We start from the raw sequence: 21,840 nt of genomic DNA on the forward strand, positions 1-21,840 counted from the left end.
TGACCACATGAAATTTGAATGAAGTTCAAATATCTTGGAGCAACAGTAACAAATATAAATGATATTCGGGAGGAAATTAAACACAGAATAAATATGGGAAATGCCTGTTATTATTCGGTTGAGAAGCTTTTATCATCCAGTCTGCTGTCAAAAAATGTGAAAGTTAGAATTTATAAAACAGTTATATTACCTGTTGTTCTTTATGGTTGTGAAACTTGGACGCTCACTTTGAGAGAGGAACATAGGTTAAGGGTGTTTGAGAATAAGGTGTTTAGGAAAATATTTGGGGCTAAGAGGGATGAAGTTACAGGAGAATGGAGAAAGTTGCACAACACAGAACTGCACGCATTGTATACTTCACCTGACATAATTAGGAACATTAAATCCAGACGTTTGAGATGGGCAGGGCATGTAGCACGTATGGGCGAATCCAGAAATGCATATAGAGTGTTAGTTGGGAGGCCGGAGGGAAAAAGACCTTTAGGGAGGCCGAGGCGTAGATGGGAAGATAATATTAAAATGGATTTGAGGGAGGTGGGATATGATGATAGAGAATGGATTAATCTATCTCAGGATAGGGACCAATGGCGGGCTTATGTGATGGCGGCAATGAACCTCCGGGTTCCTTAAAAACCAGTAAGTAAGTAAGTACATGAAATTATTAGTACTAACTCCGAAAACTTACCTGAGTATAGTCTTGAATATTATAACCACAACGCAACACATAAAATAACTATTATGTATCAATATTAACACCGACATTAATTAATTATTAGTATGTTCAAATTGTATTGTCGATATTTGTCTCAGCTGCCAACATACCAGTTACAAAATCACTACCATTTGTAGTATTTGTCAGTATCGAAATTCGAAACAAAGTTGACAAAAGAAAATTCAACCTGCAACTAGAATATCACCACAGTCCACTAGCATATGTAGCAATGGGGGGAAAAATGGTTGGGTTTCACCCTTGGGGTACGAAGTAAGCTGACCCGGACTGTACTACCCGTAACGTCGACCTGGTTGGCGAGTTGGTATAGCGCTGGCCTTCTATGCCCAAGGTTGCGGGTTCGATCCCGGGCCAGGTCGATGGCATTTAAGTGTTCTTAAATGCGACAGGCTCATGTCTGTAGATTTACTGGCATGTAAAAGAACTCCTGCGGGACAAAATTCCGGCACATCCGGCGACGCTGATATAACCTCAGCGGTTGCGAGCGCCATTAGATAAAATATAACTACCCGTAACAACAGTGGCTCGGCTCCTTCGCCTGAAAACAGCGATCATGTAGCGAGCGTGAAGTAGAATGTTCCGTTTCTTCGAGACTGTTCGTCCTAGAAATAGATTTGGTCGGCAGGACTTCCGGGTCAGCCTGTCACTCAGCACTCCACTGAGATCGACCGCAGAGTCCATTCGCCTCGCCTCGTGTCACACACATCCCTCTCGGGGTTGTCACAGGCCGAGTGTCAACACACAGGGTCAAGCCTAGCAGGGTACATGCTGGATATGCAGATCAAGCAGGGTTGCCAGGTTTCTTCCAAGTGAAATGGAGATATCAAAAGGGGATGGACCTATAGGAATGACCAAATATATGTCAAAATTAACATTTTTTTTAGCCTAAAATACTTCATAGTATTGACTTCATTTGAGGGAAATTTCAAGAGCATTAGGAAGAAAATAATTGCTTTTACGCCATTTTTAAATATCACTCTGTTGAATTTCCGGAGTTTGTTTATTTTACATTTTTCAAAATTTAATATGTAATATCTCAGACAATAATAGAGATAATAAAATTGACAGGACAAATTCTCTCATTATACATGAATAATTCTGCAAGAGAAAATTGTCAAATTACAAATTAAAGAATAAGTTAAATAGACGTGCAATTTTTCTTTATGTTCATAAAAATGCCAAATAAAAATATAAATATAAAAATTAAAATTTATAAATACAGTAGAATCCCGATTATCTGTCACCCTATTAACCGATTGGTGGATTATTCGTCTGTCTTTCTCTCGATTTTTTCTGCAGAAATGTAAGAAGTACCTACTGTACATTGCATTATCTCGTTACTTTTTTAGAGAGTGTTATTACAAGCCTTTTCCCTTACACAGTATGGTCTCCTGTTCGAATTGTCATACTGTGTAACTTCTCTATAAAATGTATTCTACAGATCTCAAAAGAAATATTGTTCTGCTAAGTACTGAAAAAAAAAGCTTAAATAATTGAGTGGATTGGGAAAAGAAAAACTATGGCTCATCAAGCAACAGAATATGAGTTTGGAGTGTATAAAGTATGTAAATCTACAACACGAGACCTCCACTAATCATCTCTCTCCACAGCCAGTCATTACAAGGAGTTTCCTTGCCCCTTAAAAACCCGTCGTTCACTACCAGACTTATGATCCACTACCTAGCGTATTAAGTACAAGGCCATAGAAAAAATTACCAAAGTGTAAGTATTATTCACTAAATTTACGAAAATCTTTTATGGTACGGATTATCCGATTTTTTCGATTAACCATTCAGCCCACCCCCTTCATTACCACGGATAATAGAGGTTCTACTGTATCATCAAACAACATTGATTAGCAGTCTTTTAGCTCTCATTTAAGACAAGATTTGTGATTCTGTGACACTCGTGAGAGCAGATTATATCATTTTCTTTATAATACTGCATTTTTTTTGCATTTTTTAATGTCTGTGACTGTATCATAAAGGGCAAAAGTAAAAGTGTTGTATTTAAAAGAATTCATACATTGATATGAAACGATGTTAGGGAAATAGAGGATCTACTTAAAATAATATGGAAAAAGAGATTTCATGTAGGTCCTTACCTTAAAACATTATCAAGATTTTATCATGATTTCTGGTTGCTTTCTGCATATCAGTGTCCACATGCTTTTAATGTAAATTTTCGCTTCCGCGAGAAACACTAAAATATGAAGGGCACACAATACAGTGAGCATTATAATAGTTTTGTTTGTTTCTTTTTAATAACCACGAATATATTGGAATCATTCAGTATTAAATTTACTTTGCAACTTCTGTTTCTTTTTTCGCAGCCGAACTGCGGTACTTTTCTCTATCTAATGATGAATTCATGTTTAAATTAGATCACTAAACTATAAAACACAGTCTATTACAATGTCTGTCATTGGTGTAAAATACGATAGGCCTATCAAAATCGCCATCTTTCTTGGTCACTGAACGCATTTGAAATGTGCATTTTTTTTTTTTACTAACTCCGAGACCAGGGACTACACTCCGTTTCTGGAATGTGTAGAGTAAGTCGACGCATTTGGCTGGAGCCGATGACAAGCGAATGGGCGGAGCCTATCAGTGCGGGAGTGTGTACGGGCTGCATCGGCTCACGGCCGCTAAGTGGTAAGATGCGAATGGCAGAAGGTGATAGGCAGGATCTCGCTTTAGACGCTCGACTTCAAGCAATGCTTTCCCCCAGAGCGATCATTGGACTGGCCCCCTCCACAAACAAAGGACTTGTTTCGAATTCTATACTCTACAGCAGTGATCGCCAAACACCACGAAATTGTGACGTAATAGAAATGCAACCCGCACACCACTATCGCAGAGAGAGGGGTGGGGTGGGTATCTCCTCAGGTAATGCAGTGAATAACAGTGCAGAGACGGACTGTGACTAAAAAACGAAAGCAATATAATATTCTTCTACTTATTAACTATACACACACTTTTTTCCATGTTAATATTTTATCCTCCTATTAATTATTTTTGTATTATTAATAAAATAAAATAAATTTATTTTCTTATTTACCATAGAAAGAGCGTGTACTTTACATCAGCAGATATTTGAAATTAGAAAAACGTACCAGGCTGGCCACGAAGTTGTAAATTACACTACATACTTAAAAAAAGCGTTGAAGTATTTTACTCCGATTAAGACATAGAAGCCGATATTTTTTAATGTTTATTTATTAATTAAATATTCAAATTACACTCATATGTAGAAAAAAACGTGGAAGTATTTTACACCAAATTAAAATTCAGAAGCCAATACTTTTTATTGTTTATTTATTAATGAAATGTATTCAAATTACACTACATAATGTCGAAAAAAAAAGTCGATGTATTTTACCCCGGTTAAGACACAGAAGTCGATACTTTTTATTGTTCGTTTATTATTCAAGTTACAGGTAAGGGCGTGGTAGTTTTCATAACAAGAAAAATAATGACAACGTACATTGTTCTTTTATACTTCATTTAAAATGTTACAACAAATTAAGTAGCTCATATTTTTGCCATCTGCACAAAATAAATACTTTTCCTTCATGCTCCTTAAAATTAAGTTTTTACTTATTATCTGTTTTCGAAAAGACATCGAAACATATTATCCTACACACTTGTAACATTACATGTGTACGTCCGCTGCTGATAAATGTCTTTACTTATATCGAAGTGACGGCTGTAAACAGAGGGTGGGGATATGATGGCATGGTTACGCTTGAGTGGTGACAGGGGCATGTTTCGTGACACAGCTTTTGGCGATCACTGCTCTACAGATTCCAGAAACGAAGTATAGATACTGAAACGAATTAACCGACACTGCGATAGAACTCGAGGAAGTATAGTCTTACTAGTAGAGTTGCTTTATGGCCTCTTTTACAATGTTGCCATTTGAATCAATGCATAAATAAAAATATTGAAGAATTAGAAATATAGACTAGCCGTTTAAATATGTTTTAATATATGTAAAATGTTTTGTTTTACCAATCCCGACTGGATTTAATAGGAATCGGAAATCGGGATATCTGACAATCCTGAGATCAAGCCATCTGGACATGACGTTCAGCTAGTGTACTGTGTTTGTTGGGATCTCCGTCGTCATTTGCGTTTGCTCTGTCGCTAGTGCGGTCGGAAGAATTAGATCGATGAAAAGAATCCATGACCTCATCGGGAATCGAACTCGCCTTTCATCGTGTTTGTCTTTCTTTTTCGGCTAAATAACGTTGTTAGTCATATTTTATTTTTCAGAAAGAAATGCACTTAAGGATAATATGTTGGAGGAGTCAGATGTTTAACAAATGTAATCGATTCATTAAGATCTAAAATCATGTCATTAATTTTTTTAATTAATTGTAAAAAGAAACAAATTAACAGGTACAACAAAACATTGTAAACAACAGAAATGACAAAATAAAAGGAAGTAGTCTCTCGTATGTTGTTTAGTCAACTGACCGAAGAAAGGTCTGAACTCACAAGTGACACCAAGAAGGCACCACTCATGAGGCAATTAGGCCAGGAGATAATGGAGTAGGGTTGTCAGTTCCTTTCCACCTCCATTGAATACATTGCCGACTAGCTACATATACACTAGTCAGACTTCAGATGCAAACAATTGTTCTTCCTCTGACACATATCTTCAAGTGAGGTGTACTGCCTGATAATAGTTGTACATATATGCATTGTTAATAGAAATTAAACCTTAGTTCAACTTCGTAAGAATAAAACCATGCAGTGTATTGTCATAATTTTATTAATAGTAATAGTATATCGTAATTGCAGTACTATTTCGTGGTAATTATAACTATTAATAATAGTCATACAATAAGAAATTTACCTTTCAATATAAAACTCAGGGTTGTTTTTTTTTTTTTTTTTTTTTTTTTTTTTTTTTTTTTTTGTAAAATGCTCTTGATGTTGTATACCATTATAGTAGAGGACAGTACATTGCACATTACTTATGTAATCGTGAAAACTTTGTAACTAATTCAACACTTCATAGCATAAATACGCGTCAAAAATGACTTTCATACTCCATCGGCAAGTCTATCTTGCTATCAAAAAAGAGTGCGTTTTAATATGGCAGTACAAATTTTAATAACCTCCCTATGGATATAAAAAGATTTAAGGCCAAATTACAGAAGTACCTAATTTCTCACGCCTTCTGTTCTGTAGGTGAATTCATGACATTCAACAAAGCTTCATGAATATTTCTGTGTTTTATTAAGTACCGGTATATTGAACTAAAACTTTGTGTTGTACTAGTAGGCTATATTGTAAAACTCTTCTGTATATATTTCAACTAGACGGTGACTATAATAAAATTTTTTAAGACCTTTATAGTATTATTAAGATTTTTTAAATAAATACAATACACGCAACAAAATAATTCATGTCCCATTCTCCATTATATATCCTTTTCTTTCCATCGTACTGCAGTTGTGCATAAGGTTATTGAAACTCCGCCACTATACATATTTACTTGTGTTGATTATCCACTACTAGCTTGAGTTGTGAGGTTGCTAGGAACAATAGACTGTGCCGGAACTATTTCGCAATGTCTGTAATGAGGCGATATTAGCGATCCTAGTGGCTAGCAACTATCTATGGATGCATATTTACTACATATTGAGCTTCGTGACTGTATATACTAGATTGTGCTACTAGACTGTGGTTGAGGGAGAAAAAAGATACGTGACGCTATGACATATCTCATGGTACAGATCTTTAGTCTGAGTAGCCCGCTTGAAAGAGAGAATGCTTGAGCTCAAATTGGAGGGGGAGAAGTGTAACAGGTTTTAACCCAGGTCTCGGCACGGAAAGCCGATGCACTAGCCATTCGATTCATATTGGTAATCAAACTGTGATCGGAATAAGTAAGTGGACATGACGGTGGTATTGCTAACTTTACATTTTTTTTTTGTACTGCCTGTCATTAATGAGTAATGGCGCGCCTGTGTAAATATGACTATTGTGCAATAAAATGTGCTCGTGATAACTGCTCTTAATCGGCGGCCGGGCATGTTCACCACATGTTCGTAGTGGAGAAACTGATTCAGTTCCATCAGTTCTAAATGTTAGATATCCTTTCACTTTTCGACATGGATATGTTTTGATTTGTTTTTAATTATTGATACTTTGAAATGCTAATGAAGTTTTATACGACTTTGTACATATAATATTAATGGACCAACGTTGTACACTATGGCGCAAAACTTTTGAGTAGGTATTTTAATCTCCTGTGCGTTGTAGTCATCCTGAATTTCACACCATTTTTATTAATATGTATAACAAAGCATATAGCAGGAAAACTATTTTAGGAAGAATAATTTGGGGGTTTCGAACCTTGTGTCCCAGAATAAATATTTCTGATACTTCAGGACACTAAGAAGAATCATGTGGCGAATTTTTCACATGTATTCTAGTATATTTTTTTTATAATTTCAATAGAGAGTAAGTAGAGGATCCTGTGGAAGTTCTGGTTGAACTGGGATATTTTTATAAGCTGTAATTACACCGCGTATGTCGAAAGTGAAAAACGGAGACCAACACACCTACCGAATGAAATCTTTACAAAAATTACTCCATTATATCCGTTTTTCCTAGATTGTATAGACTACCTAAATCCACACAGAGAGGCCACTAGCAATGTAATACTTCCGTATGTTGTGTACACGTAAGGTTAGTAATACCGATCTGGAATTGCGATTTTCGATACAACGCCATCTCTTATTACTCCTGGATCTGGAAATTCAGCCCATATCGTCAAGTTGAAGATTATAAGATTAATAAGTATGTTCTATTCTGACATATAATTTGCCTATGTGTAACGAAAACTAAGAAGGGTTGCTTTTACAATTCTTTTAATGGTAACTTATAGGTTAAACCTGAAAGTAAAAATATTTTCCAGTTTAAAAGCATTCTAATTTTCTCCTCAGTTATTCAGAAACTCCACATGTCTAACGTTAATTTTCTTTGTCAGTAATTGACTCACTATCAGAATTATCTTGATGCTCGCAATATCGTTTATGTGCTTACTTTTTCTGCCGCTTAATTTGGTGAGCGTTACAGTGTGAAAAGTCTGGGGACTTACCTCGAGGCCAAAAGCATTGATACTTTTCGCCCATACACGAGGAGATTTTTCTGTGGATTTAGCTTTGCACACTTACCTCCTGGTAAGTCTTAGCGTGAATGGGGCTCTTTAGGAATCTTTATTCAGTCAATTTCATGGGATCTGCCCTACGTCCAAACCTGATCTCGTTTGGTGTAAGAATCTGCGAAGGAAATTAAGCAAACAAAAATTTGTTGACCTCGTATTGGCGTCAAGTGAGATTCGATTAATTCTCATAGATTCTTTATTACCTTCTTCTGGCCACCTTCTCCTCCAGTAATGCTGGAATAGTGAATTAAACAGCCGCAACTCTTTGTTCCCCGTTTATCATCGACGCTGCGGTAGTTTGTGTCGCTGGCCGCCCTCTGCAGTGGCGGCGGACGCAGTGGCCGTCGTCACTTCACTTTTAATGAGCTGCTTCGGGTCTATTAGCCCCCTTCCTCTGCTAACACACCTGATGCTCAGCCCATTTAATAAGCTGCTTAATGGCCTCGCAGTAGATGAAACATTTGAGTGCCTTCCAGTTAGTATAGGCGCTTCGCCTTTTACCTGTCCCGCCAGCGTCGAGGAGATGTATTTAGTACGATTGTACAACGACACTCTAGTGCTATGTTTAAACAAGTCAAAACAGCTATAGATCGACCAAGATTTGATCACAAACGGAACGAATGTTACCGTTATAGGCCTACTTACTTGCACTTCTGGCACTGCAACCTTAGCTTCTGTCAATAGGCTATGGAATATAAATATATTTTAGATTTATATATATATATTTTTTTTTCCTCCCTGTAACATAGTTCTAGTAAGCTTATATTAAATTAATTTTCACCATTTTACTAGCTATCTCAAATCTCAAATTAATTTTATAATTGATTGAATTAAATTAGCTCATAAATTAAGTTACTACTTTACTTTATAGATTGATCTAAATTTAAATAAATATGTAATCTACTAGTGGTTAAAATTTAACTGAAGAATATTGCTGGAGAACCTTTTAAGTGTAGTGTAAATATTCGTAATTTAAATATGTATTGTATTGATTAAGGCTGGTTGAATGGAAGAGAAGGCCTTATGGCCTTAACTCTCCCAGCGAAAATAAAACATTATTATTACTATTATTATTATTATTATTATTATTATTATTATTATTATTATTATTATATCGTCCAACATGTAACTATTGAGGGAAGACATACGAATCGTATGTTATTCTACTTTGCTTTACCACACATATGGCCGGTTTCTCCAAGTATTGTTAGAATATTTAACGAATGTTAAACTCTAAACAGTTTGTTAAATATGATTTTTTCAAGTCTTCAACACTAGTTTGGCTTAACAGATTGTTAAGTGTTTGTTAACTTTAAATATAGGATTTTAGGCAGTTAACTCATTTGACAGATAGTTAAATATGGCAGATGACACCACAGCTGTTCAAACAGAACGGTAAAATGATATTTTATGTCTTTCTTTAAGGAATGTTTCGTGAATAACATAACATTTAAAAAAACATTTTGAAAGCTAATATAGGGAAGATAATCTTCAAAGGTGAACTGATTATCATATCGGTTGCTTATTTTCATACTGAGCTATTATATATTGAATTTTTAGAAAATATGGGATCTTAACGTGGCAAGGTAACTAGGAATGATGATTTATATACTATGCATGATAATCAATTGGTGACGATATAGATTTTCAAAACAAGTAGGCCTCAAAATTTTACAAGAACTTTAAACCATATTTGAATATTATACAAACAGAAATAGACCACTTACTCCAATTCAACATCTACTATTTACTCTTGATGCTATGATAGTGGCTCTTTTCAACTAGCTATACCCAATGTCAATAGTGTTTGAAAATATACAGTGAGTATTATATTAAAAAGGTTTCAGCAGAAATTGCTTCTTTGAGAAGTCATGTGTTACCATTAGTCCTATAGCCTTACTTTGTAATAACTAATAATATTATTATTCAATAGGAGTAACCTACAACTTTTATTTGTCTTCTTCTTTATTGATCATGGCCTACTGTATCAGTGTTATGATTTTATACATGTTTCGTGACTTACTCTACAATTTAAAGAATAATATCAGCCAATAAAAAATTGCCTTACAGTACATGTGCAAAATCATTACCAACTGTTATAGTTGTTAAGTGTTGGTTGTTTTAAACAAAATGATGTTGAAGAAACGGAAAATACATTAACAAAAAGTTAAAAATAAACAGGCTGTTAATTTAACAATAGTTAAGCCAAAATAAACATTTCTTGGAGAAACTGGCCAAATGTAGGATTTCAGGCAGTTAACTCATTTAACAAACGGTTAAACATGGCGGATGACACCACAGCTGTTCAGACAAAAGTTGTGGAAATAATATGTTATGTCTTTCTTTAAGGAATGTTTAGAGTAAGGCTGATAATATATAATTTAAAAGATATTTTGGAATATTAATATAGGGAAGATAATCTTTATAAGCCAACTGATTACCATACTGACACTTATTTCAGTGCTGAGCTATTATCCATTTAATATTTAGAAAATCTGCGATCTCAACGTGGCAAGAAATTGAAGTCAGATTTGAATATCCTACAAACAGAAATAGGCCACTTGCTCCAATTCACCAGCTACTATTAACTCTAGATTCTATGCTACCGGCTCTCTTCTACTATAACCGATGTCAATAGTGCTAAAAAAATAGTCAGTGAGTAAACAATAAAATGTTTCAGCAGCAATTGTCTCTTTAAGACGAAATTACATGTAATTTCTACATGGACCTGAAGCAGAGAGAGTGAGTAGAGAATTTTATATAATACGGAAGTCTCCTCGGGGTTTTGTGTAGAGTTGACTACACACATTGTAATTATTGTCATCTGGTGGTCACAATGCTGAGATTTTTCTAAACAGAAATCCATATTTAGCATTACAACTATAACCTTACTTATAATAATAATAATAATAATAATAATAATTATTATTATTATTATTATTATTATTATTATTATTCAATAGTAGTCAATACAACTTTCATTTATGAACTCTCTGTACTATATGGATCATGGCCTACTGTAACAGATTATGATTTTATACATGTTTCATGACTTACTCTACAGTACAGAATTTAAATAATAATTTTAGCCAATAATAAATTTCCTTACATGTGCAAAGACCATTACCAACTGCTGTTGAGTAGTTGTAATAGTATTAACGACAGTTAAAGTTAAGTGTTGGTTATTTTAAATGAAAATATGTTGAAGAAATGGAAAATATATTAACAAAACGTTAAAAATAAACCAGCTGTTAATTTAACATTTGTTAAGCCAAATTAAACATTACTTGGAGAAACTAACCAATAGTGTTGTTAAAATCATAACACTTCTGAGGTAGCTAAAACTGTTAAAAATAAGGTTTACTTAATGAAAGAATAAGTTTTACTTATGCAAAATTAAAATAGTGTAAAATTAAAATATAAACGCCATTTTGTTATTCAATGATTAATAGTCTCTTCTCGAGGCTCTTATATCATTAAGAGGAGTACCCTGCGAAATGTTAAAGCTTAAGGTGTTGGTAAATTATCTGATATTTTCAATATCGGAACCTTATTTTAGTAATCATAAACCTATTTCTTTTTTTCATTTTTAAATTGTGAAGAGTATTGAGAATAAAACTGTTAAATTTAAGCCTAATCGTCTCTCATTAAACGAACATTTAAAAAGATCATTACATATTTACAGCGGGTCTAGGAATTCTCGTCACCGGAGATGTCGTCATTATACCCTCTTGTCACCGATTACATTTTAGTCACCGGCGTCCTGGCCACCGACTACATTTAACAATTTATTAATGTTTTATTGGAAAAATTTAGGATTTAGATAGAAGAATCACAGAACGATATCCTGATTATAAAGAAGATGTTGATGTTCTTACGTACCTCAGAACCATCGAACATAATTTGGATGGGAATTTTGAAACCGAATCATGTAAAATGTTATGCAGTGTGGCAATTTTGAAACATTTTATACAGTGTACCTATGGGTATTTTACTTGCCAAAATAAATTATTATTTTTAAGAAAATATGTACCGGTGACCAAAATATCGGGTGAAAGTCTCATCTGTCGTTAATACCATTTCCTAGGGTTATTCCGAAGTGAAGCTGGAAGGATTCACGAACATATCGAGCGGGTAGGAGGAGGTCACTCCCCACCTCGTAAAAGTAAGAAAGTGGAGAATTTAGATTGAAGGATTAGTAGGTTCGGAGAACGATACCCTGATTATAAAGACGGTGATGTCCTTACGTACCTCAAAGCCATCGGACACAATTTCGGTGGAAATTTTGAAATATGAATCATATAACATTTTATGCAGTGTGGCAATTTTGAAACATTAATCACGTAACATTTTATACAGTGTACCTATGGATATTTTACTTGTCAAAATAAATTATTATTTTTAAGAAAATGTGTACTGATGACCAAAAAGTCGAAGTGACCAAAACACCGGGTGACAAAATTGCAGTGACTAGGTGATACAATGACGGGAGTTCCGGTGACGAGAATTCCGCTTTCCATTTACAGCGTAAGAAATGTCACTTATGTGGCGCGTAGAGGCTACTCATTATCATCATCATCACCAACATGATTTGACATTTTTGTGTGCAGATTAGGCCAAAGAATCCTCGTTTACAAGTGTGCAGTACTGTAACAATGTATGGGCAATATCAAGTTCCGCAACAAAAAAACTCTCGTCAACCTACCACAGTACGGGAGGGGAAAACGGTGGGGGTAGTTATTGTTGTGACCGCGAAGCATATTTGCGGAGTTTGAATATATATTTGCAGGCCTTGATGACACCGATATCCACTGGTTTTGAGTGAAAATTACTTTTGTTTTTCGATTTTACAGGGATTTATATTTTTCGAATGTGGTTAAATGCCGGTACGGTAGTGGGGAGGGGGGGTGGTCAGAAATAAATGTATCGTCCGGAAGTGGGTCGCCCCTTCAAAAAGTTTGAGAACCACTGGTCTAAACTAAATCATTTGAACTACAGTGAAAGATTAATAATTGTTCTTAATCTCTTTGAATTTGAGTAATTTTATGAAGCCCACCACAGACCACTATAATAGTCTATACATTTAACTGTGTTCGTAACCTAACCTAACCCAACCCAACCTAATAAGATATTATGTGTGTTTCAGTGCATGAAGTCCTACATCGAGTTTGAAATTCAAGAAGGGGCGTACGACATATCCTGCCCAGACGCCCAGTGTGAGAAGCAAGGAGTGATCTCATTGTCTGAAATGGAAATACTAGTCAGTGTCGATTTGGTAGAGAAACATAAGAAATTCCGTCTTAATAGAGGTAAGTCCATCGCGGATTACTTTCTGCTTCTCTTTTGATTTGTCTGATTCAGCTCAGCTGGTCGAATTGTGTCGCAGGATATTATAGTGAAGCTTACGACGTAATTGTCACACAGAAAACAGAGTACTCTCACAGTCTAGTATATAGTCGCGAAGCTCAATACGTAGTACGTAAATATGCTTCCATGAATAGTTGCTAACCACTAGGATCGCTACTATCGCTTCATCACAGACAATGCGAAATAGTACCTGCACAGTCTTTTGTTCCTAGTACCCTCACAACTGAAGCTTCGTGACTGTATATACTAGACTGTGGTACTCCGCAAAAAGCAGAGCAAAAATAGTCTCTATCCGCCAGAGATTTCACTTTTAAGGAGACGTTGTGGTGTTCAATCTGACATTGGAGGAAGGGAAGGCCGGGAAAATTTTTCCCGTGTGAATTCTATGCGGAACACCAAAAGTCCCGTCTTAGATGGTCAACGTTGTTTATTATTAATTTCGTTTTCTCCTGTTTCTCTCCTGTTTGTACGGATATGGTATTGTATAATTGTGATAAGAAATAGTCAATGGTTCAATTTCCATCAGTCGAAATTTATAGTTTGATAGTCTACTCTTTGCTGATGATTTAGCCCTAGTTGCATGCAATGAAGATGAGCTTCAGTATTCAGTGCATAATCTAAATATGATCAGCGCAAAATAAGACATGGAAATCAATATTGAAAGAACAAAAGTCATGACGTTTCGTGGGAAATACCCGGTCGCAAGCGAAATTTGCTTAAACAACAAATTAATGGAAAGAGTAAATGAGTTTAGTTATCTTGGCTATAATTTAACATTTTTTGGTGAAACAGAACTTCTAAAATTTGCAAATAGTAGGCCTACAATGAAACAACGGGAATAGGCTAATTAACAAAATTATGAAGCCTTCCCTAATACAACTACACACAAGAATATGTTTGTATAAAACCTCAGCTAAACCTGAGCTATGTTACGGAAGTGAAGCACGGACAATGATAAGCACTGATATCAGCAGAATAACAGCCTGTGAAATGAAATTTCATATTGCTTCTTATAGGCTACACTTTATATTAATTTACTGTGTCAGGACATGACATATAACAACTTATTCATTGTAAAGAACAAGTTAAACAAGTAGAAATTAATTTATCGTGACTGAAATGGACCGCAAATCATCCAGATTAACAAAAACCCGGATAAACCGAAAATTAAGCGCTTAAAAAAGAATTCACTCCATTACAAATTACTTGCTGTACAAGTAGCAACTTACCATTTGTTTTTGTATAAACAGGTAATGAACACATTTCCGATATTTAAGCACAAAAATAAGTTTCTTTCATGCCATTTGCGTCCGAATTTATTTAACAAAATAAATCAATACGCTATTATTAATCCAGATCTATCTATCTATCTATCTATCTATCTATCTATCTATCTATCTATCTATCTATCTATCTATCTATCTATCTATCTATCTATCTATCTACCTACCTACCTACCTACCTACCTACCTACCTACCTACCTACCTACCTACCTACCTACCTACCTACCTACCTACCTACCTACCTACCTACCTACCTATCTATCTATCTATCTATCTATCTATCTATCTATCTATCTATCTATCTATCTATCTATCTATCTATCTATCTATCTATCTATCTATCTATCTATCTATCTATCTATCTATCTATCTACCTACCTACCTATCTATCGCTTTATCTCTCTGTAGCTCTGTATCATATTTTATCAGTATTATGTGTCCTACTGTCTTCTTTTCATTCTACATGCAGTACCTATTTCCACTGGAAGATAGTCACTTGCACTTTGTGTATACTTATTATTAGTTCCTCCCATAAAGTAAATAGTGTTGCACAGCCGCCAGCGTGTGGGAGTGTAGGCGCTACGCCCGCATGTGTGCTGCTACTGATCATTTCTGCCAAGTGCGTAGAACGCGGCCAGGTTTAACGAACAGGTCGAATTTTTAAACCAGAGGTAGTCTAAAAAACATTGCGCTCATGTCAACGACCATAGCAGTGTGCATTCGTACACCAGGAACCGGTTAGAGAAACTTTCTATTCCCCTCCTAACCTTACTCCTGCTGTCAAGATGTCTTGTTTATTTATCGGCCATCTTCTCTCTATTGGGATTCGATAAACAAATTCAGAGTTGAAGGACCTCACGTACAACGAATTAATTATATATCTGACAGTCTACAAGCAAAACGAGAAGTTTTGGCTTGTTGAAAAAAAATTATGTTACCTGAAAGACCGTAAAATTAGATTATTAGATCGTATTTATAGATTTAAAAGCTTGAATATCCTAGACCTAATGGCTAGAACTTCAGCTTTACATGCTCGAGTATCCACTTCAAATCCAGACGAGTCCAACTGGAATTATTGATAGTAAAACCGTTTTGAAGTGTGGTTTTTATAAAGTCCCCTTTTCTTCTGTTACAGTAGGGTCTGTTATTTAATCGTTTCTCCAGAATTAGAAATTCTTATATCGTTTAATTATATCTTAACGATGCCATTGAAACATGACTGAATATTATTAATCATGATTTTGTTATTAGTGGGACAGCCATGAATTGTCTAGTTTTCGCGAACGATCAAGTTGTAATAGTAAACTCAGAGGAGCATCTTCAAATTGCTGTTTAAAAATCATGTAATATAACTAAGGAATATAACCTTATACTATCAAGCTCAAAATCGAAAACATTGACATTTATAGGGAATCATCACAAAAGGTCGAAGAGAGTTGTAGATTCAGAAATAATAGAACAAGTAAGTAGCTTTAAATATTTAGGATGTACAACAGCTTGTCAGAAAAATATGGTCATGAATGAAAAACTGAATAGATGTCAAGATATAAGAAGCCTAAGGAACAAAATATATAAAGAAAGTCAACTGAAGTTCTATAAAACAATGGCGCTACCATACTGCTCGTGGAGCAGAGACATGGATGTTGTCGAAAAGAGATAAAAGGCGCATAGAAGCTTCCGAGATGAGGTTTCTACGTTCATTGGCAGGAATTTAATTAACTGAAAACAAACGAAGCGAGGTTATCAGGAAGGAACTACATATTGAAGGAATTATACAACGAATAGAAGATTATCAACAGAAATGAAAGGAGCACTTAGACAGGATGGAAGAAGACCGCATACCGTAGAAAGTTTTTCAGTATTTTCCACGAGGGAGGAGAAATGTGGTCGTCCGAAACAACGGTGAAGTCAGCAATTCTAGTTTAAATTGAATTGAATTGAAAGAGGGAAAATGGGAGGAGAAATTTAAACGACACGCGAAAACGCGTCCTTGCAAAGAGAGTACGGGGCTGAAATAATTTGAGTATGTGAACACCAAGCCTGTTGACCACTTGCCTCACTCCGGGTTACGCTACTCTACTGAAGGAACTCTAGAAAATTTTGGAGAAAAGCCGAAAATGGACGTAATCTCTTAGGTACCACATACGGGGGGTGAAGGGGAATGCACTCGAGAAGCTGACTGCAGGACGGAGAAAGAAATGGCGGAAGGTGTAAACCTGCACATTGAAAGGAACTATGTCCTTTCACAGTGCAAGTGGAATCAAGAAAACGCTCACGTGGGCAATTCTAGTGGGGACGGAACGGACCAAAAGGCTCAAGCCGTGTTGATGATGATGATGATGATGATGATGATGATGATGATGATGATGATATCATTACACTAGCAGTGGGACGCTACTGAACTGCAACATCTTTCTCTTTCCCTGAGAGCTTAGGGAAAGTAGTTAAACATCAAATATTCACTCAAATTAAGGAAAGAGATACTGAAAGTCTACATTCTTGTTCCAAACATCCTGTCTCACCGTTTAAGAAGTGACACATCACTGGCTGATGTCCTCGTTGAGAAATGTAGGCGAGGAGATGTTTACCTGGATGCTAATTGTCAGTTCCTCCAGAGTAAGTGGATTAGTTACCTTTGTGCATTTTGTCGATCTTCATATCTGGGGCACTCCAAAAGACATCACCTCCATTTCTTAACGAGAACTGAACTGTAGCGAATGAGTGTTACTTCTTAAACCAGTGCGGCAAATGTTGGTGCAGGTAAGAGGTAACAGATACCGCTTGGTTGTTGGCGGACTCAGGGCAAGAAGAAGGAGAAAGAAATCTCTTCGCATCCTCTCAACTTGTGTGACATATCATGTAGATATCCATTGCATTTGATAAAGCGTCGTAAAATAAACCAATTTAAAAAATGGAACGTAGAGAATCTTAACAGAAAGTTAAATTAAATAGTACTCATATTTATTGCATCTGTGTGTAAAACATTCTAGATTGTAGATTTTAACAACAAATTCCACATATTAAGTACAGAAAAATGGTATTAGAGAATCTGAAAAGACAAATTTTTTTCTAAGGTTAAAGTAACCAATATTAAAAATGAGGTCTTTTTTGTTGTGCGCATGCGCATTTAACCGTTAACTCTTAAATTGACAAAGAATCCTATAAGATACTATAGGTTAATAGGCTATATGCTATATCACAGTCTAGTATATACAGTCACGAAGCTTGAGTTTTGAGGGTATTGGAACAATAGACTGTGCAGGTACTATTTCGCATTGTCTGTAATGAGGCGATAGTAGCGATCCTAGTGGTTAGCACCTATCTATGGATGCATATTTACTACGTATTGAGCTTCGTGACTGTATATTTATTTATTTATCAGAGCTTCCTCAAATTAGAGGCTGCCATTAGACAAAGCATACAAAACAATACAAGAGCAAATAGATGATGAGAGCTAAAAGAGTAAGAAAAAAGGCAAACAAATACACCAACAAACAATGGCAGTTTACAGAAGAAAAAAAATTCAAGTAAAGAATCAATGAAAGCTAAGAAGGAAAAAGAAAAATAATGGTGCGTTAATTTTTTCCATACACTGAATTAGATTCCATATACGTGGTTCCGTAAAAGTTTGACTGACTCTCTAATTATGAGGAGGACCAGTTCATCCAGAAAAGATTTGTGCAGTCCTAGGGTCTTACAGAATTGAGAAGAGAAGTTGGGTATCGTTCCTCTTGCTCCAAACATCAATCCCGTAACACAAATGGGGCAAATGTTGGTGCAGGTATAAGAGGTAACAGATACCGCTTGGTCGTTGACGGACTCAGGGCAAGAAGAAGGAGATTTTAATTTTAATTTTAATAGAAGAATAGAAAAAATTGGTAGGAAAATTAAAATTTCACAATACTATAATAGTGTACAACATATAAAATATGAACATTGCGATAGTTGTTTTCTTTACAGTCCGACAAGGTTTAATAAACTAGTGTGAGAAATTAAGTTTTGCCAATTTAAGGGTTAAATATTATGTCAAAACTCTTGCACTGCGTGCTCTGAAGAACCCGCACAACATTTCCTTTGCACTTTATCTTGCTAAAAAGTGAACCTTGTTGGATTTGTATTGCTTGTAGTATGAGCACGTAATACAGGCGCTTTGACATCCCTGATATTAAGGTCATCAAGATGAAATTGAATGAAGTGTTATAGTATGTATACCAAATAAGGATATTTTAATCGTTAAGAAAAAAAATCGGTAAAGCATTTAATATCCATTCAAAAATCCTATATTTCCCCCCTAAACAACAGTGCTACCCTTAAGAAGTTTATTCTCTAAAATTTCCCTAACAGACTTACACATACCCTGAAGTTAGGAGAAAACCCCCCTAAGTTAGCAACACTGGCTGACTTAGATTAGAAATGCGGTGAGCATGATGCAAGATCACATCTAAAAAAAAAAACAAAAACAAAAAAACCCAAGGCAAGGAATACGCACCCAGTTCCTGTCGAAGTGAGATATACTGCTTTCCCTTGTACGAATCGAACTCGACTGTTAAATTTGTAACCAGAAACGCTACCAGTAGGGGCCACAGTACATGACATAATTACGAAAAGTTTTCTTTGGGTGAAGAATTCAGGTGATTTGAAGACGTTAAACACTCGCTCCCTCTCTACGCCTATTTGTGATGGAAACCACTGCTGGGGACATAACGTATTTACCGTTTGCTTCCCACATGCCGCCCACTCCACGACGTCACGGTGTACTCAGCTTGCTTCCACCTACAGCAACTGTCATCTCGAAATTGCTGATGCCAGATATCACAAACACTAAAACCACTAGGAATTTCTTTACATGATTCTCCTTTCTGTAAATATTTTAAACTTCATAATATTGCTTCTATACAGTATATTAGCTTGTTGCAAAACAACCTCCTTATAGTGTCACGTGAGAAAATGCACACGTCAACATAAACTCTACTAAAAATGATGATTCCCGTGGTTGCTTACTTAGTTCGTGAACAGACTTCACTGCTCTCCTTGTTGACATATTTATATCATTTAAGTGAATTATTCTTACAAAATGGAATTAGACCGTATGTATTTATTTAGCCGGGATTGTACCTCTTGAAAGTCCGGCCATGGACGGCGATCCTTCCCTTAATCCTTTCATATGTGTGAGTGAATGATGTGTAATGTCTTAAATGTTTGTGTTGTATCGGAGGTGGTCCTGGCATTGAACTGATCCCTCATCCGGGGAGGCCCTCCATGTCCTTGTGTGGTCAAAAAAGTATGTATGTGATCCATAGCTTAATTCCTCTCCCGACAGGTCGCGGCCCTGTAAGGCCCGTGTGGCGTGGGTCATGTAAATGAACCTAAAAGGGAGAGGTTAAACTGAGAGAAAGAAGAAGAAGTATTTATTTATAAGGATAGTAAGCATGTAATCACAGTAGCGTAATTATAATCCACCTAACAAGTACAGTTTTGGGTTTATAATTACAAATGAATAACGTACAGGGTGATCCGTTTGGGTATGGGTAAAATAAAACAACGTAAAACATTTACTACTGAACTTTATTTGTTGAAACTTAGTGCATACAACACTGAAAGATGGGAGATTCCTCAGAGCTCAACATGACCCCATTGCGCACCCTGCACAAATCATAACGGTGATGCAATTCAGCCCATGTCCATTGTAACATAAGAGGGATGATTTGTTGAAAAGCTTGAGTATTTTTTACTCACAGATTATCAACGTTCCTGGGATTCTGTGAATAAACAATGTCTTTAACAAAACCGTACACGAAGAAGTCAGGAGGTGTTAAATCTGGGGAGTTTGGGGACCAAGTCGAGAGATAGCTGCTTCCCGTACTGGGTTTCGCCTGCGACCTCCTGCATGTTTTTTTTTTTTTTTTTTCAACACAGAGCCTGTTTCTGCAAATGTTCGATCCCACGACATTATGGAATCGTATGTAGGTACATTACGCACACCATACTCACAACGAAATTTTCTTTGAACTCTCTTAACACCCTCAAATTTAGCATACCAAAGAACACATTGTGCCCGCTGTTGATTTGTAATAGCCATTTTAATTATTTACGATTTTCATTTGTCCTTTCAGATTATGTATTGTTAATTGTCATATATGGAAACCCCCATCTTTTAATCATAATATAACAAACAAGAAATTTTTCCTACTATCATAATAGCTTTATAATAATAAATTAATATTATCCATACCCAAACTGATCAGACTAGTTGCAGAGATGCAGAGCATTGACCCACACTTCACACATCTCAATACTGCTGTCGTGGTCCGCATGAGTGGCCAGCACGAAGTTCTGACCTCCTCCAAGTGACTTCTTTCTGTGGGATTGGGCAAAGGAATAGGTTTACCGCACAAACCCAAGAACTTTTTGGAGGATCGCATTCGCCATGTCCTCGCTAACGTACCACAGCAGTTCCTGTTGAAGTCAGTCGAGGTTATCCCCAAGAGACTAGAAGCACTGGAAAATTCCGCTGCATATGTTGTTTTAATTGCAGATGATTTCTACCATTTCACACCCCACAACAGAACTTGTTTCATTGCAATAGACAGATTATTAAGAAAGTTATTAGCGTTTTCTAATAGGGAGTTACTTTCCGCCCACTCTGTATATTAAATTCAGAAATTTTAAGGCAAAAACTGAAAATGTGGATTTTTGGTCATGTACGCTAGATTTCTTAAAAAGTGAACAAAAATAGAAGCAGACTTGTGCTTGAGCTGGAAGCTTACACGATTCCATGTAAAATGAAAACGGACATTGCGAGTATTTACCAATTTCTAAATGAACGTGGAGTGGTTTGGACTTTCTGGGTGCTTAAATGTACTGCGCAGAAAAGAATTATCATAAACGAAAATAAAGTAATGCCGTCTGTTGACATTACAGTCTAACAGGTCGCTGACTGCGTGTAAACAGTCAATGAATAATTATTTATTGCTTTGTGTTTTGTACAACGGGTTTTACCTTTCACTTGTTAAGATATGTAGCAGTATTTTACACGTTACCTCATGGCCACTCATTTCACAAGTCTACAACTTTACTGCTTTCGGTGTTTCTTGCATACAAGTGACACAAATTGTTTTTACTACGTAATGTAACATTTCTTTTAACCAGTGGCATAGCCAGGAATTTGAAATGGAAAGGGGGAACAAGATTTGGGAACATCACTTGGAAAACTTACCCATGACTTAAATGCAACATATTTCAAAGACAATAATAATTGTTGTTTAATGCTATGA

At 35.9% G+C, this 21,840-nt stretch overlaps 1 protein-coding gene across 1 annotated transcript in view; it reads left to right on the forward strand.

Annotated features, from left to right (window-relative positions):
* Positions 1 to 21,840, forward strand: part of LOC138713359 (uncharacterized) — a 467,222-nt gene that overhangs the window by 435,781 nt on the left and 9,601 nt on the right. Inside the window, exon 4 of the mRNA XM_069845391.1 lies at positions 13,062 to 13,224. Coding sequence (XP_069701492.1) covers positions 13,062 to 13,224 — 163 coding nt within the window. The remainder of the gene's footprint in view (positions 1 to 13,061; positions 13,225 to 21,840) is intronic.

This window comes from Periplaneta americana, chromosome 14 (genome assembly GCF_040183065.1).
Source record: "Periplaneta americana isolate PAMFEO1 chromosome 14, P.americana_PAMFEO1_priV1, whole genome shotgun sequence".
Taxonomy (NCBI): Eukaryota; Metazoa; Arthropoda; class Insecta; order Blattodea; family Blattidae; genus Periplaneta; species Periplaneta americana.